At 47.6% G+C, this 27,656-nt stretch overlaps 2 protein-coding genes across 3 annotated transcripts in view; one reads left to right on the top strand and one right to left on the bottom strand.

The window, feature by feature from the left end:
- LOC115466521 (sulfotransferase family cytosolic 2B member 1-like) overlaps window positions 1-27,656 on the top strand; it is a 1,032,539-nt gene that overhangs the window by 795,112 nt on the left and 209,771 nt on the right. The window lies entirely within an intron of this gene.
- LOC115466512 (sulfotransferase family cytosolic 2B member 1-like) overlaps window positions 6,936-27,656 on the bottom strand; it is a 42,271-nt gene continuing 21,550 nt past the window's right edge. Inside the window, exons 4-7 of one of the 2 annotated variants that reach the window (XM_030197792.1) lie at window positions 16,466-16,592; window positions 14,743-14,837; window positions 13,409-13,607; window positions 6,936-7,256 (exon numbers count right to left, since the gene is read on the bottom strand). In XM_030197792.1, coding sequence (XP_030053652.1) covers window positions 7,102-7,256; window positions 13,409-13,607; window positions 14,743-14,837; window positions 16,466-16,592 — 576 coding nt within the window. In that variant the 3' untranslated portion in view covers window positions 6,936-7,101. The remainder of the gene's footprint in view (window positions 7,257-13,408; window positions 13,608-14,742; window positions 14,838-16,465; window positions 16,593-27,656) is intronic. The other variant, XM_030197793.1, reaches the window with a different exon arrangement.

Raw genomic sequence — 27,656 nt, 5'->3', positions numbered from 1 at the left:
GTAACAAGATTCCGGAATCCCAAAGACTATACTACTACTTATCATTTCTATAGACTTAGGCGTACGCAGAGCTGTACGCTGGGCATGAAGAGACAATCCCTGCTCAACAGAGCTTACAATCTAATTAGGACAGACAAACAGGACAAAAAAGGGATAAGGGGAATTACTAACCTGGAACTCTCTTCAGGTACTGCAACCAAGCCAGAACTTTGGGAGGATCCTTGCTCAGGGCCCCTCCTGGAACTCTTCTCTCGTGGCCCCTTTCTGACTCAGGACCGCTTTCGTAGTTTACTGCCACCTGCTTTCATGGAGCTAAAGTGAGTCAGCACCACCTGCTGTAAGGTGTTAACCTGCCCTTCAGTGGGAGTGTGCCTAGGGACTCTGCCACTATACCACTCACTCCCTCACAGGCTCTTTGAAGGAGAAAGGAAAGGCTAGGTGAAGGCCAGTGAGATAAGAATCATGTAAGAGATCCTGACAGATCAGGAGCCAGTGCTCAATTTGAAAAAGATGGGTAACATGATCAAACTCAAGATTAAGGGGTCCTTTCACTAAAGTGGTTAGCAGCCTCGCAGTCCATCTTATATCAATAGGCTGCGTGGCACTTAACCGCAACACTAACTTGAACGCATTACCAAAAGCCTTGAAAATACGAACGACACCCAAATTCGGAAAACACTAAAACTAACCTGTGTTTAAAAAGGCATCCTGCCAACCAATATAATGCCTGATCTCTGCAACACAAAAAACTTAAGAACGCAATGGACAAAACACAACTCTTCATGTACGATTCCCTAGTGTGGGGGCCACATGAACTTTATCTTACCACAACATCACTTTGTATTTGTTTACACCGGAGTCTGTAACGCCTCTCCGGTACTATGCAAGCCACATTGAGCCTAAAACAGGTGGGGAAATGGGGATAAAATGTAACAAATTTTAAAAAATGCTAAATCCGATAAAACACCTCAGTAAAAGGACTCGCTAAAAGTTTAATCGTTTATACATGCGTTATAAAATCACCTGAACTTCTCAATGTCCCATAATTTGCAGGGTTTTATTTAGGGTTGCATCTCCCTCACCCAGACAATCAAAGCTGCCGATTCAGTCCTTGGTTACATCTACTCCCTAGAGGCCGACCAAATTTTGTTTCAGTGACAAAAGTGGCCTGAAATTTGTGTTTGGCGTTTTTTTTCGGTTTCCTCTGAAAATGCCAGCAGTGTGCTCTCCCTGCCCTCACCCCGCCCCCCCCCCCCCCCCCCACCCCCCCCCCCCCCCCCCCCCCCCCCCCCCCCCCCCCCCCCCCCCCCCCCCCCCCCCCCCCCCCCCCCCCCCCCCCCCCCCCCCCCCCCCCCCCCCCCCCCCGTGCACAGAATGAGACCTCTCCCTGGACCTACATCCATCCCTGGTGGTCTAGTGAGTAGTCGGGCAGGAGTCATTCCCAGAGATGGAAACATCCAGAAAAAGTACAATAAGGAATCACGAAGCCTGAAGGGGTCTATTTACTAAGCTGTTTAAGGTCTTAACATATGATATTATTTATTTATTTTATTTATTTGCATTTGTATCCCACATTTTCCCACCTCTTTGGAGGCTCAATGTGGCACAAACATCGTGGATAGTGGAAGTAAGAGAGAAGAGAAGTAATTGGTATTACAGAAGGATTTTGGGTTGCATGGTAATAGAATACATGATAGTAATATAGCAGAATACATTATTAAACATTTCTGGATATATGTGGGGAGTATCACATGTGTTGATCTCTGTGCTTTAATTTCCATTATTTATTATTCAACACATTTCTGTCCTGCTTCCTCCACAGTTATGGGCGGGTTATAAAATAAACATACATAATAGTTAACAGAAACGCAACTTAGCACACAACTAACTCAAGTTGTCTGGAAGTACAAAATTAGCTTCAAATAACTTATTGGTAAGATAATTTTGCAACATGCTACTCTACAACTAGAGAATGACATGGGGACAAAGTTTGTCCCGTCCCCGCCCGATCCCACTGAGTTCTGTCTCCATCCCCACCCCATCTCCGCAGGTTCTGTCTCCGTCCCGCCCTATCCCCGCATGCACTGTCTCCATCCCGCCCTGTCTCCATGGGCTCTGTCCTCATCTATAGAAGCCTCGAACACTTATGATATTATATTTAAATCTTTTTATTAAAGTCTAAAAAGGAACAATATGCTGTGCAACTGTTGTGTATAAATTACAAATAGAAAACAATGACAACAACAAGCAGCTATAATAACCCTCCTTGCCACCACCACCCTTACCTTCCAACTAGAAAATGACACGGGGACAAAGTTTGTCCCCATCCCTGTGGGCTCTGTCCCCATACCCACCCCGTCCCTGTGGGATCTGTCCCCATCCCGCGGTTACTGCGTTTCCCCATCCCCATGTCATTCTCTATCTACAACTCAATAGGTGTAGTTCATTTTTCCCCAATATTACAAAGAAGTCCCGGTAGATGTGGGGAGATGGTTGGAGGTCGGGGTTAGGTGGTCACTGCAAAAAGATTGATTTTAAAACATCGATGAGGATTCTGCTCACCTCGTTTTAAGTTTGGTTGTTCAACCTTTGCTGTCGCTTTTCAACTCTGCGGGTCAGGGAAGAGAGGTGGAGTGTTTGGGTTGGGATGGATTTTATGGTTCTTGATGATCTTCGTCATTTGACTTGTTGTGGGGAGCGGGGAGTGGGGACAGGGTTGGGCAGGGGGTGTTTAGGGTTGTGTTTAGATGCTTTATACCAATGAATCACAGTTTGGTTGTATTGTTTGCTTATTGTTTTTATTTTTTCAATAAAAAGATTTAACACATAAAAAAACTGTAAGGTGGAGCTTATAGGGCAGGTCAATATTTTACACTTTTGGTCACCTACAAGCTCATTTTCAAAGCACTTAGCCTCCCAAAGTTCCATAGAAACCTATGGAACTTAGCCTCCCAAAGTGCTTTGAAAATATGCCTCTTGGTGATGGTAGTAGTGTGGGAAAGATGGCCATGCCTAGGGTTACAATATGGCTCCAGAAAAAAGAGGACACATTGATCCAGTCTGAGTTTGCTTCCACTGAATCCCAATCTCTTGTATATTCCTTCCTATATTAGGCCTGTAATATGGCTCTGCTGCCCTCAGTATTCCTTGCATTGCTGTCGTCAGCATATTTTAGTTTTCTTCCTGCAGCTGCATGTAAGCTACAGTGCTTTCTCAGTAAATGGAAAGTACATGTTTACATGTCAAGGTGACACTTGGAGGACTGAGGCTATGCATAGGCCCATATATGGCAGATACACATGGATATAACCTTGATGGTGATGAGAGACTGAGGGCTCTGCAGACTCCAAGATGTTCCAACAGAAATATGTGTTCAAAGAGGACGGGCACCAGGTGTATTCATACTACTTGTTTGCTACATGTTTTTGCACGCTGGGATCACGCTTTAACAGATAAGGGATTTGCCAATGGCCACTAAGTGTGCATGTGAACACAAGTAGGAGAGGATGATACATGGAGGAAATTGCCATTTTTGTATACATATAAAAAATAACAGAATATTACAGGAAATATCCATATCCTATATAATAATTTGCACCTCCATCGTTCCATGTCTGGCTGCCTGGGTTGTAACCTCTCCTGACAGTCAGCCAGGCTCCAGGGTTCCATTTCCATTCCCCCTCACTGTCCCGCCCTGGCGTCAAGACGTAATGATGTCAGAGGGTGGAACAGTGAGAGGGAAGGGAACGCTGGAGGCGAGCTGACATCAGGAGGGATGTTACGAACGGAACGGAAAGCCAGCACCAGCCAGCGGACATTCAAAATTGAGGGGAGGAGAGAATCACGGGACATCAAGGGGAGGGAGGGAGGGAGGAAGGGAAGGGGAGGGCAGGGCAGGGCAGAGGAGAATTGATTAACATGATGGGATGGAGGACAGTAGAGGAGAGAATTGCGGGTCCACGGATGGGAGGGCAGGGAAGAGGAGAATCGCTGGACATGGAGGGGAGGGCAGGGGAGAGAGAAAAAAAAAAGTTTACAGGACAGCCTTCCTAGGGCCCATTTCATTGTTGATGAAACGGGCATGGTTCCACTAGTATGATCATAAGTTAGTTTAGGAGAATCACATGATTTAGGAGAAACGAAACTTACAACAGTATATAATGTGATGGCTAGGAAAGTTTGCTGAGCAGTTTTGTTATTCAGTCTGTGCATCTGGCTACTGGGTGACAACCTGCTGCAGAGAGAACAATTATTTGTCTTGGCTTAGTGAGATACCAATAAAGATTTTTACTGGTTGCGCCTATACCTAAGTCTGACTGTCTCTCTTATTCCAGCCTCTAGGGCTGAAGTGTTTTCCCCTCCCCAGGGGCAAAGGACAGGATTACACACTCTCTCCATACCTCCTGAGGTTTAATTACAGCTGGATACTTCCTTTCTGAAACTAGACATTGAGAAAAAAGGTGATATATACCCCTTGTTCAACAGATGAATGTTCACTGCCGTTGCCTTGACTTTCTTTCATCTCAAGCTATTCTTGATCCACTTCAATCTGGCTTTCACCTCCTTCATTCAACTGAAACAGCGCTTGCTAAAGTCTCCAATGATCTGTCCTGGCCAGATCCAAAGGTCTCTATTCTATCCTCATCCTTCACGATCTATCTGCTGCTTTTGACACTGTTGATCACTGCCTACTCCTTGATACGCTGTCCTCACTTGTTTTCAGGGCTCTGTTCTTTCCTGGTTTTCTTCTTATCTCTCCCAGCGTACCTTTAGTGTACACTCTAATGGATCTCCTCTACTTCTATCCCACTGTCAGTTGGTGTACCTCAGGAATCTGTCCTGGGACCTCTTCTTTTCTCCATCTATACTTCTTCCCTTGGTACTCTGATCTCATCCCATGGTTTCAGTATCATCTTTATGCTGATGACTCCCAGATCTACCTCTCCACACCAGAAATCTCAGCTGAAATCCATGCCAAAGTATCAGCCTGCCTGTCTGACATTGCTGCCTGGATGTCTCAGCGCCATCTGAAACTAAACATGACCAAGACTGAGCTTCTCATCTTTCCCCCTAAACCAACCTCTCCTCCTCCCCCATTCTCTATTCTGTGGATAACACTATCATCCTTCCTGTCTCATCAGCTCGTAACCTTGGGGTCATCTTCGACTCTTCCCTCTCCTTCTCTGCACATATTCAACAGACTGCTAAAACCTGTAGTTTCTTTCTCTATATATCAGCAAAATTCGCCTTTCCTTTCTGAGCACGCTACCAGAATCCTCATCCACACTCTTATCACCTCTTGCTTAGACTATTGCAACTTGCTTCTCACAGGTCTCCCACTAAGCCATCTTTTGTCGTCTTCAATCTGTTCAAAATTCTGTTGCACGACTAATATTTCACCAGTGTCGTTATGCTCATATTAGCCCTCTCCTCAAGTCACTTCACTGGCTCCTATCTATTTTCGCATACAGTTCAAACTCCTCTTATTGACCTATAAGTGCATTCACTCTGCAGGCTCCTCAGTACCTCTCCACTCTCATCTCTCCCTACGTTCCTCCCCGGGAACTCTGTTCACTGGGTAAATCTCTCTTATCTGCACCCTTCTCCTCCACTGCTAACTCCAGACTCCATTCCTTTATCTTGCTGCACCATATGCCTGGAATAGACTTCCTGAGCTGGTACGTCAAGCTCCATCTCTGGCCGTCTTCAAATCTAAGCCAAAAGCCCACCTTTTTGATGCTGCTTTTAGCTCCTAACCCTTATTCACTTGTTCAGAACCCTTATTTTATCATCCTCACTTTAATATTCCCTTATCCCTTATTTGTCCTGTTGTCTGTCTAATTAGATTGTAAGCTCTGTCGAGCAGGGACTATTCTTCATGTTCAAGTGTACAGCACTGCGTATGTCTAGTAGCACTTTAGAAATGATAAGTAGTAGTAGTAGTTGCAAGAGGGGTGAACTGAGTCTTTTATCTTCATGATTAGTCTGACATAAAAGGTTCAAAGAAAAGCAACCAAAATTATAGAGGGGATGGAACCAGGGGCATAGCCAGATGACCAATTTTGGGTGGGCCTGAGCCTGAGGTGAGTGGGCATGGAATTCATCCCCCCCCCCCCCCCCCCCCGTTTGCTCCTCTTTCCACCCCTTCCTGCCCACAAACCCCAAATATTAAATACTTGAGCTGACAGGGATCCCCAAACCCTGCCAGCTGAAGATTTCCTCCTCCTCCTCAAGCAGCCAGCACTCTTCCAAATGGCAGCCAGCAGCACTTGCTTCAAATTGATGCTGCTGCCGGCAGGCCGTGCATGCTCAGTGCTTTTGCTTGTGCGAAAACTGAGCATGTGCAGAAGGGCCAGTCTCAGCCTCAGTTCAAAGAGTGGGGACTGCCCAAGGACAGAAAATCTTCAGCTGGCAAGGTTGGGGATCCCCACCAGCCACAGCAAGAGTGTCACAATTTTGGGTGGGCCTGAGACCAAAGTGGGTGGGCCCTGGCCCACCTGTGGCTACGCCACTGAATGGAACTGCTCCCATATGAGGAAAGGCTAAAGAGATTAGGGCTCTTCAGCTTGGAAAAGAGACAGCTAAGGGGGGGGGAGGGGTATGATTGAGGTCTACAAAATCATGACTGGTGTGGAGTGGGTGGAGGTGACCAGGGGACACTCAATGAAATTGCATGGAAATACTTTTAAAACAAATAGGAGGAAATATTTTTTCACTCAAAGAATAGTTAAGCTCTGGCTGTCGGAGGATATGGTAATGGCAGTTAATGTATCTGGGTTTAAAAAGGTTTGGACAAGTTCCTGGAGCAAAAGTCCATAGTCTGTAATTGAGATGAACATGGGGGAAGTCACTGCTTGCACCAGGATTGGTATCATGGAATGGTGCTACTAATTGGGTTTCTGCCAGGTACATGTGACCTGGCTTGGCCACTGCTAGAAGCAGGATACTGGGCTAGATGGACCAATGGTCTGACCTAGTATGGCTATGGGAGAGAGGGGAGATTTTCCTTTGCACTCCAAGGTCACCATTTTCCCTTAATTACCAGAAAATATCCATTTATATCCCGGTGCCATGGATGGGTGGTGGGGAGGATTTAGCATCTCAGCTTGTATGGGTCACAGAACCAGGGTTCTCTTCAGTACCGTCCTCATCCCAGTTGAATTTTACAGGGAAATTTTTCATCTTCTCCCGGTAGATCCTGTCAAAGCGTTCGCTCTGTGCCACAGTGAACTGATTCTTCCAGTCACCAGAGATCCCTGAGAAATGGGGGGGAAAAAACAGTGTATAAACTTTGTTAAAGAAATGAAAACTTGATTTGGGCTGCTTGGCAAGATAGAATCCAAAGATGGTAGGTCAAATCTAAGTTCAAGTTTATTTATAAACACCTTTTAGTTGAGCTATCAAGGTAGTTTACATAGTAAAATATCTAGTGGATAGTGGGAAAAATGAGTGAGAGACATAAACAGGAAAAAGAAAAATATAGGACAATCCAGATTTTAAAAAACCCAGAAGAAAAGGTTATGTTCCTGAGAAGGGCAGGAAGTGACATCAAAAGGGGGTGGGACACAGCAGTGAGGAGGCTCTGGGCTCGGCAACTGATGGGATATGAAAATCGCTGCCACTGCTTGATGATCTCTACTAAAATGTGGATGCACATTAAGGTACAGAGCAGGGAGGTGTTCCAAGACAGCAGGACAGATGTACCAGAGATGCGGGGCCCCTAGGAGCGTCGGGCCCTGTGCGACCGCCCATGTCGCCCCTGCCTAAGACCGGCCATGTTCCTGAGTTCGAGATACTGGTAGCTGCACTACCCCAAGACCTAGTTACTACTATGTATGTATGTATGTATGTATGTATAGTACAGTCTCGATTATCTGACCATTCGGCATATCTGACAGACCCCGCTGACGTCGAGCAGCTTCTCTTTCCGTTTCCTGAACTCAGGACCCTACTTTTACCACCCTCGTGAGCTGGGACCCTGCTTTTGCCGTCTTTCTTTCTGCATTGTTTGACTTCTCTTTCCGTTTTCCAAACCCGGGACCCTGCTTTTACTGCTTTCCTTTCTGCATTGTTTGAGGGGTTACCATTGTCTTCCGTATTAACCGACTTTTCATTTATCCATGAACGGGTCAGTCCCATTTAGGTTGGATCATCAAGACTTTACTGTGGTTGGAAGAGATGGGCTTTAAGGGACTCTGAGCATTTTTGATATGACGTCTAAACCCAGGGTGCTGGGCTTGATGGACCCTTGGTCTGTCCCAGCATGGCGATGCTTATGTACTTATGACTTTAAACGTTTTGCAAAAAAATGTCCAAAATCAAAAGAAAAACATCTATCTTTTGTTTTCAAAAATACTGTTTCTAACAAGGTTTTCTGCTTTGGACGTTTTGGTTTTTGGTCCATTAAAAAAAAAAAAAAAAAACAGTCCAAGTGAAAAACGTAGAAAATCAAGCCATTAGGATGTAGGAGGGGCAACATTTTTAGTAGACTGGTCTCCCAGACATTCCAGGAGATAAATGGGGCACCCTACTGGACTTCAAAAACATGCTCCCAGGTACACATCTCACCGTTGCTCCTCGATCTTCTCTGCTGAGCCACCCAAAAACCACTGCCCACAGCTGTACATAATAGCCCTTATGGGTGAAAGGGGCACCTATATGTGGGCACAGTGGGTTTCTGGTGAGATTTGGAGGGCTCACAGTTTCCAACACAGATGTGACAGGTAGAGGGAGATAGGGACCAGAGTCCGCCACGCCATGGTGCACTACACTGACCACTACACTAGTCCAGGGACCTGCATTCTGTTCTAATAGACCTGCCTCTAACATCTAAGGCTGTCATAGAGGTTGCAAAATGTCACGTATTGTGAAGGGGTGGAGCAGATGGAAGTGGAAGGGGAAGGAGTGAGGAGGCTCAAGAGCAAAAGGAGACAGAACAGAGCCTTGCCTTTACTACTTCCCCAGAGAGAGAGAAGAGAAAGGTTAGTGCCCCCTGAAAAATGGAGGAGAAGAAAAGACTACACTACCCAGCAGCCCCGGCGCAAGCCCTGGTATAGAGACTACCTTCCCCAGCAGGTCACAGGGGAGAACTCTGACAAGGCAAGGGCGGGGACCCTGGAGGGTAATCAGGTGAACGAGGACCAGCTGAAAAGTGGGTGGGACAAGGAACCCATGGAATGGCAAGAGGCTGAGGAGAGGGGGAGAGAGGAGAACCCAGAGGAGCCGATGGACCTCTCAGCCTGGGCTCATTCCTTAGGAAAAAAGCTGAAAAAGCAGGTGAACTCGTGGTATGGCAGCTGGGTTTCAAAGGGGAAAGAGAAAGGGTCATGAGGGAGGAGGGTCAGTGCATTGATAGAGTGACCCAGAAAGGGTGGGATCTTTTCCCTTTCCCCAACAAGAGTTCAGTCCCTGTTTGAACTGTGTGTAAAGGAGTGCTAGGGTGTGGAGGAGGGGAGTGTTCCCTCCCCCGAAGTGACCTGCTCCCAGACTACAGGAAACTGGGTGCTTTGAACTGAGTGCTAAGGCACAAAGTGTTTATTTGAACTGTTTTCAAAAGCCAGGAGGGAGCAAGTTGCAGAGTATTTTTTTGAAGCTGGGGACTGGACGCTCAACTCCCTCCCAAAGAGAGGGGAGGGTGAGCAGGAGAGCCGGCCGGTTGGGACTGTTTAAGGAGGCTCCCCCCTGGTTCTAAAAACAGCAGGGCTTGAGTTGTTTTCTTTTTGCTTTTTACCCCTGCCGGGCATGTGCCCTGAGAGGAAAACAGGGGAAGGCTGTTTTGAAGGGCCGCTGTATTTCTTTTGAACTTGCTGGACTCTGAATCCCTGAAAATAAAAGGAACTTATTGGTTTTTACTTTTTTTGAGTTGATTTCTTTAAGCCTGCCCTGAGGACTCCCATGGACTACAAGCTTGGGACAGGAATCCTGTGGGCGTAACAGCTGGTCCCAGGCAGGCAAGATCCTCCGGCCCCCGAGAGGCCGTGGGAGTTTTCACAGTATGTGAATGTTTCCTTGTTTGTGCTCACCTCACCCTCTGGTGGCCAGAACCGGTGGCTGCTATGGACTGTTACCCATTCCAGACTTCAGCCCAGTCCAGTCCAGATCTTCCGGGCTGCCAGACTTGCTTTTCTTGTTTGTGCCTGAACAGCACCCGTAGCTGCCTTGTGATTCCTGCAGCTGAGCTTCAGCAGCTGATGGGCTTTATTAATCACCTGGAAACTTCTGTGTTTGCCTTTGCATCATCTAAGGTCCCTGGTTTGTTGGTGCTTTGTTGCACTTCTGCCTAGTCTGGTTTCTTGTTAGTTCCTTGTTGGATTCTAGTTAGTCTGTGTGTAGTTTAGCTTGGGTTTATTTGCTTGTTTCCCTAGTCTTGTTTCTGGTCTGTATTCCTTGTCTAGTTTCTGTTTGTCTGTGTCTCTTGCTTAGTGGCTGCTCTGCAGCTTTCAGTCCTGTCTCTTGTCTATCAGCATTTCACCCTGTTTTAGTGGCTGCGTGGCAGCTTTCAGTTCCTGTCCTTTAGCTTGTCCATTTCCTGCTTTGTGTAGTATTGTCTGTCTGTGAGTCCTAGCCCAGTTTCCTGCCTTGCTGCCAATGTATATTCCTTTCCCCTGTGACCCTCAGTCCCTGTTCAGCCTAGTTGGTATCCAGTGCCTGCCCTGTCCAGTAAGTCCTGCCGGCCGCCTGCACCCAGGGGCTCAACTCCTGGGGAAGGGCGGTCAAGCGCAGGTGAAGTCTAGCTGTTTCTGTCAAAGTTCTGCCGTGTCTCTGGTGTGGGGTGGTTTTGCCTGCCACTGCTGCTCCACGGCAGTGGCCCAAGGGCTCACAAACCTAGTTTCTGCCTTGAAAGCATGACACAAAATCATATTTGTATTCACATTTGTGGGGGTGGGATTGGGGGGTCACCCCTGATTCTCTCCAGTGGTCATTTGGTCATTTAGGGCACCCTTTTGTGCCTTATTCGTTATAAAAACAGGTTTAACTCAAAATGTCTTCGTTTTAGTCATGGACAGTCTTGTTCCATTATGGCTGAAAAACGTCCAAGTGTTAGGAACGCCCAGATCCCGCCTTTAACATGCCCCCTTGTGATTTGAATGCACTTCTGATGGACTTCATAGAACAATGTCTAAAAATTGGTTTTGAAAATATCAATTTGGGCTTTTTTGTGAGAAAAACGTCTAAATGCAGTTTATGCCACTTTTTGGACTTTTCTTTTCTCTATTTTGAAAATGAGCTCCTTTGTGAATTGCTGGTGAGAGAATATCAGACGTAAGTGGGATGGGAACGGGAATTTCACAGAGCAGGGCCAGTACTATTGAACACAGAATCCTGGTATATGTCCAAGACTATATGACGGAAAGAAGGGATTCTCCAGTTCTTCATCATAGTATTACATGCTCAAGTGAACATAGAATATATCAAAAATATGGAAGGAAAAAGCCTCAAAGAGCTCCAGACTTTCTGGCTAAATGATGAAGAACTAGAGAGTTTTGTGTTTGCAGCTTGCAATTTAAGTTATTTCATGTCTTTCATTCCGTCACTATCTTATTTATTTATTTATTTGTTGCATTTGTATCCCACATTTTCCCAACTATTTGCAGGCTCAATGTGGCTTACATCGTACCGGAGGTGCGTTTGCAATCTCCGGTGTTTACAAATACAGAGTGATGTTGAGATGAGATAAAGTTCATGTGAGACAGCCACATAAGGTCGTTGAACAGTGGGAGAGTTGTGTTTTGTGCATTTTGAATTCTAGTGTTATTGTGTTGCAGAAATCAGGCATTTGTTGGGTTGGTAGGGTAGGGTAGTTCAGGGTGGATTACAGCGTCAAGCAGCTGAACCATTGCATCCAGAATAGACAGTAAAACAACTATACTATGATACAATAAGATAAGAAATACGTAGTAATCAAATTAGTTAAGATTCAAATTTGTGAAAAAATACAAGCCTTCAGATTTTTCCTGAAACTTAAGTAATGTATGCGTGCCCTGAGAAATAAAGGTTCCGCTGTTTGGTATGGTAATAATGCAGTAAGCGTTTGATTGACTTTAGCTTGGTAGCGTCAGGAAGACACAACAGGAACTGGTTCCAAGTATTATATCTTGAGGTGGCATCATGTAGCAATACTAATAAGTTCATCGTATATAGAAGAGGTTCCCTGTCACACAGCTTAAAGTGGATCCATAAGTACATAAGTATTGCCACACTGGGACAGACCAAAGGTCCATCAAGTCCAGTATCCTGTTTCCAACAGTGGCCAATCCAGGTCACAAATACCTGGCAAGATCCCAAAAAAGTACAAAACATTTTATGCTGCTTATCCTAGAAATATGCAGTGGATTTTCTCCAAGTCCATCTTAATAATGGTCTATGGACTTTTCCTTTAGGAAGCCGTCCAGACCTTTTTAAAACCCCACTAAGCGAACCGCCTTTACCACATTCTCTGCCAACGAATTCCAGAGTTTAATTACACGTTGAGTGAAGAAACATTTTCTCCAATTCGTTTTAAATTTACTACAATGTAGCTTCATCGCATGCCCCCTAGTCCTAGTATTTTTGGAAAGAGTAAACAGACGCTTCACGTCTACCCGTTCCACTCCACTCATTATTTTATTTATTTATTTGTTGCATTTATATCCCACATTTTCCCACCTATTTGCAGGCTCAATGTGGCTTACATTATTCCGTAATGGTGATCGCCATTTCCGGGATGAGAAATACAAAGTAGTATTGCATTAAAGTTTATAGTGACAGAGTAAATTAAGCAGTCAAGTATATAGAATTCATTTCCGGTATGAGAATTAAAGTAGTATTGCGTTAAAGTTCACTTGTGACAAGTAAATGAAGCAGTCAAGTATAGAGAGTTCGGTTTTGACCTCTATCATATCTCTTCTCAGCCGCCTTTTCTCCAAAGTCGGACTTAGACGTCATATCGAAAATGCCTCTCCATGCCTCACACTTGTGTATGTACCACAGCTCCTGTCTCCTCTAAATCAGTCGCTGTGAGGGATCCTGGAATAGGGCACCAAAAACTCTTAATACAATGGTAAAGGTTGGCCGTGAGGGTGGCGTGCTGTCTCTGAGAAGCGAGATTTACATAGAGCTGCTAATCTGCTGCTCTCGTTGTGGCATTAAACCAAATGCAAAATCACGTTTCTTGAAAGCGTTGACCATTGTTAGCTAAACTGGTGGGTTCCTCTCTCCCTCGATTTCAGTGGAAAGAAGACATTGCCAAAAGATTCTGATTTAAGGCTTGCAGAGCTCAGGCACTAGAGTAAGGTATTAAATAACATAACAAAATGAAGTTGTTCTTTCTGCCAGTGATGAGTCGCACCTGCTTGGGACACACTTTCCTCTTACAACTGAACTACAACAACATTAATAAGACATCTACACAAAACTATGGGGTGTATACCTTCTCTCATCTCCCCACCTTTTCGCATGAAAGATCCCTTGCTGAGGTCAACGGCCGACTTCCCTGCATAGGAGTAATTAGCCATCTTGTTGTCTTTCATGATGTTGAAGGACGTATTCTCTAACACCGAGTCGATGGCTGCCTCATCCAGTTTCTTTCCCAGGAAGTCACAGATCCTCATCACACTGCCCCGCAGGTCCTGGGAGATACAGAGAGAGACAGAACGAGATCAGCAGCTGAGGTGATCAAGAAGGCTCAAAGGTTACTAGCATATTGTGAGGCCCATCAGCTAAGCCATGTCTTCCTAAGGATTATCGAGAAGATGGGAATAGTTCAGGAATGAGATACCCAACTGGTATGGCACCTGCAAGAGAAACCCCTCAAAAAGGCTTAAAGAACTCACAAATATACTCTCTGGAAGGCAGAAAGGAAATGGGATTGAGTATAAAAACCTGCAAATAGCTTGCAGGCTTCGAAAAAGTCCCAGAAGAAAGTATTTCCCTTTAGAAGAAGCAGCTGAAAAGGATGACAGATCATCAAAGGAAACTATGGCTAGGGAGGTTCCCATGAATAATGAGCAACTATTTCTATAATGAGAAAGTGGTGGTTGTCTCCTAGCAGAGGTGGTGACAACAAAAACTGGAGCTAAATTCAAGCCTGACTGGGGCAGATCCAGCCAGGAATGGAGGGAGGCTGAGGGATGTAGGTGAACCAAAGGATGGCTATATTTATGTTTGTTGCACACCTGATATATTGACTTTACAAAACCAGGATCAAAGCAATGAACACAAACTTAATAAACAAGGTACAAAGGAACTACAATAAATGATAGGAAATAAAACGATCAGCCAAAAGAAAAATAAAATTCTATAAAAGATTCAAATTATAAAATTACTTTAAAAATTTGGCATGTGGTCTGCATCTCCGTACGGCTTCCGGATAGTATTAATCCGATGATAAACTAAAACCTAGCTTTAAAAAGTGACAATGAAAGTTCAGATCTAATGAAAGAGGAATTTTCCAAAGACTAGGGGCTAGGAGCGGATGGACTTATAGTGAGCTGGTTCAGGGGACGGAGCAACCAGACGGTTGGCAAACGCAGGGAATGGGCTGGAATAGAAGGGATAATTACTAAGGAAAGGTAAGGGAGATCCAACATGCAGAGCTAGGCAGATAAGGTAAGCCATGAGTTTCGCAACCTAAAAATATCTTCTATGCTCTAGGTAAAGTTCATAGAAATCTGTGACCTTTGCCTCCAGGGTGGTTTACTGTACACATGTGGGTTACATTGCTCAACGCTGAATTTTACACAGTCCTGCTTCCCGTGTGGATACCTGCTGCAGTTCCTCGTAGGTGATGAAGAAGAAATTCTTTGAACTCTTCATCTGTATCCAGCCCCAGACGTGGTCGAACCAGGAGCCGTACAAAACTGCAGAGGAAGGCAAAAAAAAAGAAAGTCACCAAGCAGAAATGACAGAGAGCCAGGGGAGAAGGGAAAGTGGGGCACCGAACAACAGGGGAGGAAGGTACAAAGACCTAAGAATTTACAGACTTTTCCTGCAGGGACTTGTCCAAACCCAGCTGTGTTAGATGCCCCGGCCACATTTCTCCTGCACCAGATGCCACATCTTAACCGTTTACTAGGTTTTAAAATATTTATTCAATTTGATTTAAAGGGTTGTTAAAATCATGGAATGTTCCCTTCTCTATTTACTTGTTCCACCTCAAAATCAATAAATAAGGCTGGGGGTGGAGGGAACACTGGATCCCTACCCCACAGGGGACAGTAAAGAAACCAGGGTTGGGCTGGAGCAGAATTGAGATGATCAAGGTTAGAGTTATACAATGACCCAGAGCAAACACCAAGCTCTGTGAGGAAAGGCAAGGGACAGGGTCAAGGTGTGAGAGCATTTCAAGGGGAGATGCTGGGGAACTAGGGCAGGAGGGGGAAAAGGAGATGGATTGTATAAGAGGCAGCTTATGTTACTTCTTTTGAGACATGGAATAAAGTACATAAGTATTGCCACACTGGGACAGACCAAAGGTCCATGAAGCCCAGCATCCTGTTTCCAACAGTGACCAATCCAGGTCACAAATACCTGGCAAGATCCCGAAAAAATTCAATACATTTTATGCTGCTTATCCCAGATATAAGCAGAGGATTTTCCCCAAGTCAATTTAATAATGGTCTATGGACTTTTCCTTTAGGAAGCCATCCAGACCTTTTTTAAACCCCGCTAAGCTAACCGCCTTTACCACATTCTCTGGCAACGAATTCCAGAGTTTAATTACATGTCGAGTGAAGAAAACATTTCTCCAATTCATATTAATTTTTAACAATTTTTATTGACGACAGTGCAACAAAAAAACATAACACACTATAAAATTATGTACAAAGTGTCCAAGACAAAGCCATATATAAGTAAAAACAGCAGGCTGAAATATGTCATCAATCTTTTCATACATTTATCCCCTGAACTTCTACCTATCGTACACCCCCCCCCCTGTCTTCAGCTTTATTATCAATATATTTAATTTGTCTCTGATTCATATTAAAAATACTAATTTGTAGCTTCATCGCATGCCCCCTAGTCCTAGGTTGACTGTTCATGTGGATGGAATCAATGGAACTTCACTGACTTTTAAATGGAGATTTGGATACCTTTGAAGATGAATAAACATGACTTATTGAGACATTACGTATTTTCTCAACTCATAGCTGAAGTTTTTTGGCCGTTGGGTTCTTTTTCTCCATGACATATATATATTGTGATATATACTTAAATATTGCTGAGAGCTAAGGGATCAGTGATTAGATTGCCTTAGCTCCCAGGTTAGAATTTATACCTGTTGGGGCCTGCTGTTTAGCACCGAGGTGCTGCTCTCCATCTATGTAACATCTAAGTTTTGTTCCCCTTTGACTAAGTTTTTGGCAGAAGCTTTTGGTTTTTGTTTTGAGGGAAAAGGGCACCCCCTCCCCCCCAAAAAATGGTGCCAGCAGGGTTTAAGGAAGGAGCAAAGGGTGGTGGGAACTTCCTCGCCACAGTGATCACTCACAATCCCCTTTCAGGAAGCAGTCCAAGTGCTCCTCGAAGTCCTCAGGACATTGGAGCAGAAGCGATATCTTGCCATAGTGATACCAGGAGACAATGATGTCCTTCGGGTTCCGTATTGTGTAGATGATCTGAAGAGACAGTGAGACAGACAGAAAGGCCTGTATTTGGTCTACTCTCTGTTGAAAACTCCCCCCAGGGCACATTTTTAGAGGTACTGAACCATCGTCCCAGCCACTGCTGTCTATTTATTTAATTAGGGGCCCTTTTACTAAGCTGCATAGGTGTGCTAAATTGGAGTTACCGCCTGGTTACCGCGTGGCCCTTGCGGTAATTTCAATTTTGGTGCGCGTCCGCTACGCGCATCTGAAAAATATTTTTAATTTTCTGGCACGCGTCCAGCATTTGAAACGCATAGGTCATTACCGCCCAGAATCTTTACAGCTAGGTCAATGGCTGGCGGTAAGGTCTCAGGCCCAAAATGGACACATGGCAATTTCGATTTTTGCCGCACGTCCATTTTCAGCGAAAAAACCCCAAAACAGGCCTTTTTTACGGGCGCTAAAAATGGATCGGCGTGCAGCTAAAACCTGCGTCTACACTACCGCAAGCCATTTTTTTCAGCGCACCTTTGTAAGAGGACCCCTTACTCATTTAAAATTCTGCCAATCCTAAACAAATTTATCCTTGGCAGATTGCAACACTGCTTAATAATGAAATAATATTCCACACAACAATCTTTAATAAAGACATCAAATCATCTGGACCTCTTGCCTCAAGCCCTGTCAGGGCTCACCCAACCACTAGCAGGGGAATTTTTCGAAAGAGAAGGGTGCCCATCTTTCAACACAAATCGGGAGATGGGCGTCCTTCTCTCAGGGTCGCCCAAATCGGCATAATCAAAGCCGATTTTGGGTGTCCTCACCTGCAGTCCGTCGTGGGGACGACCAAACTTCACAGGGGTGTGTCGGAAGCATAGCGAAGGCGGGACTGGGGCGTGATTAAGAGATGGGCGTCCTCGGCCGATAATGGAAAAAAGAAGGGTGTCCCTGACGAGCATTTGGTCGACTATACTTGGTCCATTTTTTTTCATGACCAAGCCTCAAAAAGGTGCCCAAACTGACCAGATGACCACCGGAGGAAATTGGGGATGACCTCCCCTTACTCCCTCCCATGGTCACCAACCCTCTCCCATCCTAAAAAAAATTTTAACATTTTTTTTTGCCAGTCTCAAATGTCATACCCAGCTCCCTGACAGCAGTATGCAGGTCCATGGAGCAGTTTTAGTGGGTGCAGTGCACTTCAGGCAGACGGACCCAGGCCCATCCCCTCTCTACCTGTTACACTTGTGCTGGTAAATGTGAGCCCTTCAAAACCCACCTGAAACCCACTGTACCCACTGCACTGCCCCCAGGGTGCCCGGCTGGTGTCCTGGCATGTGAGGGGGACCAGTGCACTACTACAATTCTGGCTCCTCCCACGACCAAATGCCTTGGATTTGGTCATTTTTGAGATGGGCGTCCTCAGTTTCCATTATCGCCGAAAACCGGGAACGACCATCTCTAAGGTCGACCATCTCTAAGGTCGACCTAAATGTTGAGATTTGGGCGTCCCCAACCATATTATCGAAACGAAAGATGAACACCCATCTTGTTTCACCACCACTTCGCCGGGACGTCCTTAGAGATGGGCGCCCTTAGAGATGGTCGTCCCTCTTCGATTATGCCCCTCTAGGCGGACTAGGCATCCACCTAGGGTGGTACCGACGTGGCAGTCCCGGCATCTTGTAAGAATCATTGTGGCCAACATGAGTGTAGTTTGACAGTTTCATTTGGGGAGTGAGGCTTGTCTCTCTCCCGCCACTGCTCCCTCCTTCCGCCACCGCCCCCCCCCCCAGAGTCTTTCAGTGGCGCCCAGTATCACCCTCCCCTGTCTTCCAATCCCCCAAGCCACCGGCAGCCTCAGCGAAAGAAGCACGCACCCTGCTTTAGACCTTCCCCCGGAGGCCATTCTCTCTCCTACAGCTTCCCACCTGCACGGGAACAGGAAGTTGAAGGAGAAAGAAAGGCTTCCGGGGGCAGGTCTAAAGCAGCGTGCGTGCTGCTTTCTCGCAGAGGCTGCCGGCGGCTCAGGGATTGGAGGATGGGGTGGCAGCTCGTTTGGGGGGGCTCGCCCCCCCCCCCCCAACTATGCCCATGGTGGCCAACATGGGGCTCTCAGCTCTGTGGTACCCTGCTTGTGTGGGGCAAGGCAGGATAGCATGAAGGAAGCTCTAGACAGAGGGCACCTCTTCACACCTCCAAAGACTTCTGGGATGTGTACACCCACACTTTAAAATCTGGCCCTGCAGATGGACAGAGATAAGAAGAGTTGTGGAGAGACCCCCTCTTCACCAATCATACTTAAAGGAAGGCCAGCGAGGAGCATGCCGAGCAGCCGCACATAACATGGCGGCTGCCGCACAGCAGCTCCGCGGCCTGAGCAACCCTTCCCTTCCGGCTTCCCCCTGACGGTCAGGGTGACGTGGCAGGAGTCCCTGCCCACCGTTGGTTGGGAGGCCGGAAGGGAGCAGGGCCTTGGGGTCCCCATGCACCGCATAAGAGCTGCCGACGAGGTGGGGGAGGTCTCTTTGTCGGCAGCGAGCGGTGCAGGAGTTTTCCGAGTTTCGTGTGGTGCGCGAGTTTCAGTTTCCCGAGTTTCAAACGTTTTGGCCCCCCATTTTGATTTGGCCATCCTTTCAATTTGGCCCCCCATTTCGGTTTGTTACCTTTCCATTTTGGCCCCCCCATTTTGATTTGGCCGTCCTTTCCATTTTCAGACTCTTCCCCTGCTCGCGGCAGCCGACTGTGAAGCGTTGTGGCCCATCTGATTTCACTGACGCGGTTTTCCGCATAGTCGGCCATTTTGCGTGTCTGGTTCCGATCACGTGACCGACACGGTAAGCAAAAGCTCGACTGAAGCGTTACAGCAGAGAGTGGCAGCAAAACGGTAAAGTACTCTTTCCCTGCTCTCGGCGGCCGCCCGTGAATCGCTGCCGCTTAGGGCAGTTGAGGATGCCTAGTTGCCGTGGAGAGCAGTTGAGGACGCCCATTTGATCAGCTTACGCCCAGGGCGCCTTTTATCTTGGCCGGCTTTTCCCATAGTCGGCCATTTTGCGTGTTGGTAGAGCTTCGCTGCCCATGAGTTTTATACGGTAAACGACTTCCCCTGCTCACGGCACACGACGGTAAAACGTTATCACGTTGATTGGTCGTTGCCCATTCGATCAGCTGATTTCACAACCGCCTTGTAGTTTGGACGGTTCTCCAAATAGTCGGCCGTTTCGCGTCCCCCCCCCCTTTTTTTTTATTTGGCCGGGATTATTTTGGCCGGTTTTCCACATAGTCGGCCATTTCACACGCTCGGTCCCAATAACGCGACCAAGTAGAGCTGTGGCCGAGTGGTTAGAGCACCAGTCTTGTAATCCACAGGTGACGAATTCAAATCCCACTGATACTTTTACGCGGTAAACAGACTGTTTCGCAGCTCCACTGACCCGTTAGCTGTTTAGAGGCTGCCTTTTATGAGGCTGCCTTTTATTTTGGCCGGTTTCCCCCAGGGCTGGCTATTTTACACATTGTGGCCCGCAGACTTCCAATCCCACTAATCCTTTCTTGTCACGGTTGTGCCCAGGTCCCGGGCTCGCAGTCACCTCAGTCCCCGGGGTTTAGACCTGGGGAATGCTGTGAGGTGATGGTTTACCGTTTCCCGGGTTCCAGAAGATATGTTGGTCCGGTCCGGTCCGGATCTTCCAGCTCTCCAGATTGTTTTGGGAGTTTTTTGGAACCAAGCAGCACCCATACCTGGTGAACTCCCTTGTGACCTGCCTTTATTAACCACCTGGTAAGGTTCTTAGTTGCCTTGCAACAGTGTTCTTCAGAGGCGTTCCTTTGGTGTGAAGTGTTGCAGTGCCTTTGTGCTGTTCGTGTTGGTGACTTTTACTCTGCTTGTTTTTTGGACTATTCTTCTGCCTGCCGCCTGCCCAGACCCGGATTGTTTATTGGCCTATTCTTCTGCCTGCCGCCTGCCCAGACCCGGATTGTTTATTGGCCTATTCTTCTGCCTGCCGCCTGCCCAGACCCGGATTGTTTATTGGACTATTCTTCTGTCTACATCCTGCCCTGACCCGGCTTGTTTCTGGATTGTTTGTTTGCCTACGGGTTTTCCTGGAACCCAGCGTGTATCTTGTGTTCCTGTTATTTGTCAGCCTGCTGCTGTGTCCTGCCGTGTCCTGCAAGTCCCACCGGCCGCCTGAAGCCCAGAGTTCAACTCTTGGTGAAAGGTGGCCAAGTGTAGGTGAAGCCTTACTCAAGTCCACCGTGTTCCAGTTCCAGTCTGCCTTATCTGGTGTTGGGGTGATTCTCCTGCCGCTGCTGCTCCTTGGCAGTGGCCCAAGGGCTCACAAACCCAGGTTCCTGCTGTGTATACGTGACATTTTTGGGCTGAGGGCCGGGACTCGTACGCAGGGACCCTTCCTCTCCTCGGCATATCCCGCCCTGGCTACTAGGGTGGGCCGCTCTCTCGACCGATGGACAAGAGGTCTCACATTCACAAGCAATCGCTGGGACACGCGCTGCAGGAGACGGCAATCCTTACTCCCAGGCATCAGGTGCTTAAGCGGAGGAAGAAAGGTAAGAAGCGCAAGCACCCCAGACGGTCCAGCACAACTTTATCCTTGTCCTCTTCTTCTTCCTCCTCACACGCTATACCCTTTACACTCGCGCCTGCATTCACAAATGGTGTCCCCCCAGAGCGCTTATGGCAGAGGGTTCCCAGGACCCTGAGGAAAAAGTACTGCGTTGGCGGTACTTTGATATTCTCAAGCCGGAGGACAGCTGACGCAGGCGGCACGCTAAAAAAACGTACAAAAACGGGTGACCTGCTTCCGGAGCACAACATAGTGCTTCTATGGAACCTTGCGCATTGGGTGATGGGAGTACGAGGTACCTGCTATTGTGTAATTACGGCCAGAATTGTTAGACCTCTCTTCCGATTCACATTCCCGGACAACATTTCCTTTGGGTACCATTTCATTGCTTCATTCAGTACTGATATGAGAGGTTGAATGCTATTCTCCTGCATGCTTCGGATTTTCTCCCATGCAGCTCCCCTTATATATGTCTGGGCTAATTCAAGTGCCATCTCCCTATCAAATGTTCCTTTCATATGGTACAGTATACATGCTAAGGACGAGACTTGGTGTTACCCGGTTGCCTTCTGGGTGGTTCTCATGCATACCCTTGGCAAATCGTGTGCTACACTCATGTTTCCATCCGTTTCATCGTAGGTACCTCTTCCTTCCTTGTTATGGCTGAGCAGCTAACCTTTTCACCTTTCATTTAATGCTTACTCGCTCTTGCTTATGAAGCCCCAAGTACGGCTGATTCAGAGTGTTACCATCACCGTACAGATCACGAAAATGCTGCTTGCTGCTGTATTTCCCTGGATCCGTATTCTTACCTGATTCCAGTATTGCACTTCTCTTTTCCCTACACAAGGATTGACAGTTAAGCAGCACCACGACTTCTGGGTTATCCTCCCCTAGTCCTTTATCCTCTACATGAAAACTTTATGATACAGCTGTCTCTACGGCAGGCATATCACAGGGACTACAGTAACATCCTTTGACCTTTACACAGTGGGTTCAATTCCCTCCTGCTGCTCTTGAAAACTTAGTAATCCATTTTGCTCTATCTTTACGTCCATATTCCTGGTAGATGTCTCATTAAAGTGCACACCTTCCCGCAGTAAGCTGAATTAGAGGGGGGGGGGGGGTTTGTTACATTTTTACCCCGCGCTTTCCCACTCATGGCAGGCTCAATGCGGCTTACATATTGTATACAGGTACTTATTTGTACCTGGGGCAATGGAGGGTTAAGTGACGTGCCCAGAGTCACAAGGAGCTGCCTGTGCCTGAAGTGGGAATCGAACTCAGTTCCTCAGTTCCCCAGGACCAAAGTCCACCACCCTAACCACTAGGCCACTCCTTCACTTGCTCCCTGCGATGAGATTATCAATCTCCCATGCTCAGTTTTGGAACTGCACTTGAACTACTGGTGGTTCATTTTCATAATGTTGTGTTACTTGGAGGGTACGAGAAAAGTAAGGTTTCCTTGCCCTACATGAAGTCAAATTCCCCCTCCCCCCATATACAACATTGGCCCGATGTTCTGTCCTTTGTCAGCCTTGCCTGGTTGGGAAAGATTCCTGAAATGTGCCATGCTAGGCATGCAGTTCCCGCGTAGTGCAGACGCACTTGCTTACAAATTGTAATTATTGAAGGGCTGTTGCCTCGACCTTTTCTCAACCTACCTTATCTCTGTGCTCATGGGTCTTTGGACTGTTCTCTTTCTGACTCACTTGGTAGCTTTTCCGCAACATTTCTGTCAACGCTTGCCCTCATAGACTCCAAGATTCCATGCGCCTTGTGGGGAATGAAGGATGAGCCTACGAGTCACTGCAACAGACTTTGTGCATGGAAAGTGGATTCAGTTCCCATGGAAGCTAATTTTACCACTGAGGCAGCTTCCACAATAGGAAGACCCTGTACTAAAAGGCACCTCTTCTGACTTGTGAGCGAACTGTTTGTTATTCTATACATGACCATTCCGAAAAATACGGAGGCTTCAGGGTGTATTCCTGTGCTGGGGTCTACCTCAGGACACTTTGATCTTACAGTACCAGATCTTAAGCGGCCTGAAAACCTGAAGCTTGGTTGTTCTTCCAATTGGTTGGAGTAAACGGTACAGAAGGACGAGATGTGAGCTTACACTGCGGAGGACGATCCTTTAGTGTGCGGAGGACGATCCTTTAGAGTCTTGACACTAATGATACAGTGGTGGAAATAAGTATTTGATCCCTTGCTGATTTTGTAAGTTTGCCCACTGACAAAGACATGAGCAGCCCATAATTGAAGGGTAGGTTATTGGTAACAGTGAGAGATAGCACATCACAAATTAAATCCGGAAAATCACATTGTGGAAAGTATATGAATTTATTTGCATTCTGCAGAGGGAAATAAGTATTTAATCCCTCTGGCAAACAAGACCTAATACTTGGTGGCAAAACCCTTGTTGGCAAGCACAGCGGTCAGACGTCTTCTGTAGTTGATGATGAGGTTTGCACACATGTCAGGAGGAATTTTGGTCCACTGCAGATCATCTCTAAATCATTAAGAGTTCTGGGCTGTCGCTTGGCAACTCGCAGCTTCAGCTCCCTCCATAAGTTTTCAATGGGATTAAGGTCTGGTGACTGGCTAGGCCACTCCATGACCCTAATGTGCTTCTTCCTGAGCCACTCCTTTGTTGCCTTGGCTGTATGTTTTGGGTCATTGTCGTGCTGGAAGACCCAGCCACGACCCATTTTTAAGGCCCTGGCGGAGGGAAGGAGGTTGTCACTCAGAATTGTACGGTACATGGCCCCATCCATTCTCCCATTGATGCGGTGAAGTAGTCCTGTGCCCTTAGCAGAGAAACACCCCCAAAACATAACATTTCCACCTCCATGCTTGACAGTGGGGACGGTGTTCTTTGGGTCATAGGCAGCATTTCTCTTCCTCCAAACACGGCGAGTTGAGTTCATGCCAAAGAGCTCAATTTTTGTCTCATCTGACCACAGCACCTTCTCCCAATCACTCTCGGCATCATCCAGGTGTTCACTGGCAAACTTCAGACGGGCCGTCACATGTGCCTTCCGGAGCAGGGGGACCTTGCGGGCACTGCAGGATTGCAATCCGTTATGTCGTAATGTGTTACCAATGGTTTTCGTGGTGACAGTGGTCCCAGCTGCCTTGAGATCATTGACAAGTTCCCCCCTTGTAGTTGTAGGCTGATTTCTAACCTTCCTCATGATCAAGGATACCCCACGAGGTGAGATTTTGCGTGGAGCCCCAGATCTTTGTCGATTGACAGTCATTTTGTACTTCTTCCATTTTCTTACTATGGCACCAACAGTTGTCTCCTTCTCGCCCAGCGTCTTACTGATGGTTTTGTAGCCCATTCCAGCCTTGTGCAGGTGTATGATCTTGTCCCTGACATCCTTAGACAGCTCCTTGCTCTTGGCCATTTTGTAGAGGTTAGAGTCTGACTGATTCACTGAGTCTGTGGACAGGTGTCTTTCATACAGGTGACCATTGCCGACAGCTGTCTGTCATGCAGGTAACGAGTTGATTTGGAGCATCTACCTGGTCTGTAGGGGCCAGATCTCTTACTGGTTGGTGGGGGATCAAATACTTATTTCCCTCTGCAGAATGCAAATAAATTCATATACTTTCCACAATGTGATTTTCCGGATTTAATTTGTGATGTGCTATCTCTCACTGTTACCAATAACCTACCCTTCAATTATGGGCTGCTCATGTCTTTGTCAGTGGGCAAACTTACAAAATCAGCAAGGGATCAAATACTTATTTCCACCACTGTATGCTAGGTCTAGGTCTTGGAATGACATACCCCGTTAGGCCTCATAGACACTTACGATATGCTAGGTCTAGGTCTTGGAATAAAACACCCCGTTAGGCCTCGTGGCTGCTCTGGCAGGAGTTATGCCTCCCCAGCAATATCTATGCCTTGGTCAAGGTACCGGACACTGGGTGTGGAGCCTCTGGCAACGGAGCTTATGGCAACGGTGACTGGTTCTCCATTCCTTGTCCATTGCACTGGATACACTGTGGCCTCACCAAGACCATCACCTTCCTTGTATTATTCTCCCTTGTTGCAGCAGTCCACGTTTGGGGGCCCTGCACCAGCCAACGGACATGCTATCCTTTGGTTGGACTACGCAGCCATGGTGGAGCTCATAAACAAGCAAACGGCACGTTGCCCGCACACTGCAGCGCTCCTCTGGCATGTTGCTCCATTGCACGTAACTGGGGTTGATCACTGGACGGCTGGTGCTCTCTTACGTTTCCAATTTGCACTCTTCCAACAGCTGACCCTTCGGCGGACAAGGAACCAACTTCAGTCCCTGAACACCTATGGCATTTGGTATCGACACCATGCACTTGGCATTTGGTATTGACACCGTGCACTTACTCATCGACACCGTGCACTTGCTCATCAGCAGATCTTTAGCCCGTCCACTCTGCACTCATACAGATGGGCATTTTATCAAGTTTCTGAATACCTTCTATGCCATGGGTGCTCATCAGCAGATCATTAGCCCGTCCTACTCTGCGCTCATACAGATGGGCATTTTATCAAGTTTCTGAATACCTTCTATGCCATGGGTGGCCAAATGGAGTGGTTCCTGCTCACCTCATTGCACATTATATCACGGATGCTTTCAGGCGAGGCGCCTTCAGGTAAATGGGCATCTTGCACATTGCAGGCTTCTCTGGCTTCTTCTTTTGCCAAGCTCCACGGAAGGCAACTCTCGTGCCAGCTTACTGACCAGGACCCTGTTGGGAGGATGCGCATGGTCACCCTTACGCCCCTCGACACCAGGCGGCATGAGCCTACATTGCCTATGGTTCGCCCTTCACACAGTGTGCAACGATAGCTACGAGGCTGCATTGTTCGGGCCACCTTCTCTTTGACCTTCTTCACTGCGCATAGGTGAGCTTATCGTGCACGCTGGAGGCCTGCAGGCGGCCAGCGTCTCAGTAGCGCGGGAAGTCTGATCAGGCGGGCAAAGGGCTCGCAGGTGGGCAAAGGGCTCACCATTACCCTGCATAGACTTGCTCACTTGTCCGCTAGCTAACCTCAATCCTACCTAAACGAGCAGATCGCCAGCTGGCTCATGACAGTCATCCTCTCACGAGTTTTCATTTCACGGCTGTCTTTCGACAAGCTCTCCTGGAAACTGGCAGTGCCCCGACAATTACGGGACTCACTCTTTCTGGTCTCCAGCTCCTGACAGGTGCGGTGTGGATCATCGAGCAAGAATACCTCCAACGCTGGCAAATGTTTAACGGCCCGGAGACCGGGTTTACACCTTGGGTTAGACACTACATGGCTTGGAATTCCTGGTATGAGTTGGCTCCAGCTTTTGCCACTGCTGTTCACCCCATGCCACCGCCTGATTGCCATGGCCAGGCAGGATCTCCTAGCATTCTCGGCTACTCTGGAAGGGACCACCATATCATCCTGCGGTGGCACTGCGGTCCAGAGGCATGACTAAGGTCACATGCAGGATTGAGGTCACACGTGGGTGGTGCAGCCCGGCATGGACCCTGATTCTCAGGCCCCCCAGGTTGTGGCAGAGGCACCCGAGCCTGGGAACCCTGGGATGTGCTGGAACAACAGCCGAAAGGAAGATCGCCCGCTCCAGGCAAGGGACAGGAGCACTCACTGCTGGCAGACTAGTCACCTCGCTGGTTGCACAGGGCAGGCGGGACGCTGGTCTGGGGGGGCTGCCCCAAGCAGATGGATGCTCGGCCACGCTGGGGGCGGAGAGAGGGCTGGCCGCAGCGTGGGTGGTGATGCTGGCTCTCTAGCTGGATAGGCAAGGCAGAGAGCTGAAGCATCTGATACGTCAAACCCAGGGTTCGGGTGCTTCCTAGGGATTGTTTAATGTGTTGTTTCAATAAAGCTGTGGCCATTTATTCCCAAACCTGTATCATGCTTGGTCTGTGAGTGCGCTAGGGGTAAAAGCGAGGGCAGGAGAGAGAGGGCGTGCAGCCTGCCTATGTTAAGGAAGGCCAGCGAGGAGTATGCCGAGCAGCCGCACATAACATGGCGGCTGCCACATGGCAGCTCCCCGGCCTGAGCGACCCTTCCCTTCCGGCTTCCCCCTGACGGTCAGGGTGACATGGCAGGAGTCCCTGCCCACCGTTGGTTGGGAGGCCGGAAGGGGGTGGGGCCTTGGGGGTCCCCATGCACCGCATAAGAGCTGCCGATGAGGCGGGGGAGGTCTCTTTGTCGGCAGCGAGCAGTGCAGGAGTTTTCCCCCCCTCCCTCCCCCTTCACGTTCCGCAGCATGGGTGGTGGGTTCACCTGTTACGGTGCAGGGGGTCAGGGTTCCAACAGCATGCAATTCTCCTATGAGATTGCGTTCCCCAACACGGACTCTTGGGGTACCACCAGCAGGCACTTTTACTGTTACGTGGTGATACTTACTGTTCAAGTTGACTGATTACTTATCCATGGCACTGCGCTGCTATAACAATTTGTTACCATTGCCTTCCACTGTTAAATTCGATTATTATTTCTACATGT

Source organism: Microcaecilia unicolor, chromosome 3 (assembly GCF_901765095.1).
Source record: "Microcaecilia unicolor chromosome 3, aMicUni1.1, whole genome shotgun sequence".
NCBI classification, from domain to species: Eukaryota; Metazoa; Chordata; class Amphibia; order Gymnophiona; family Siphonopidae; genus Microcaecilia; species Microcaecilia unicolor.
This window is presented reverse-complemented; position numbering and strand designations above follow the sequence as displayed.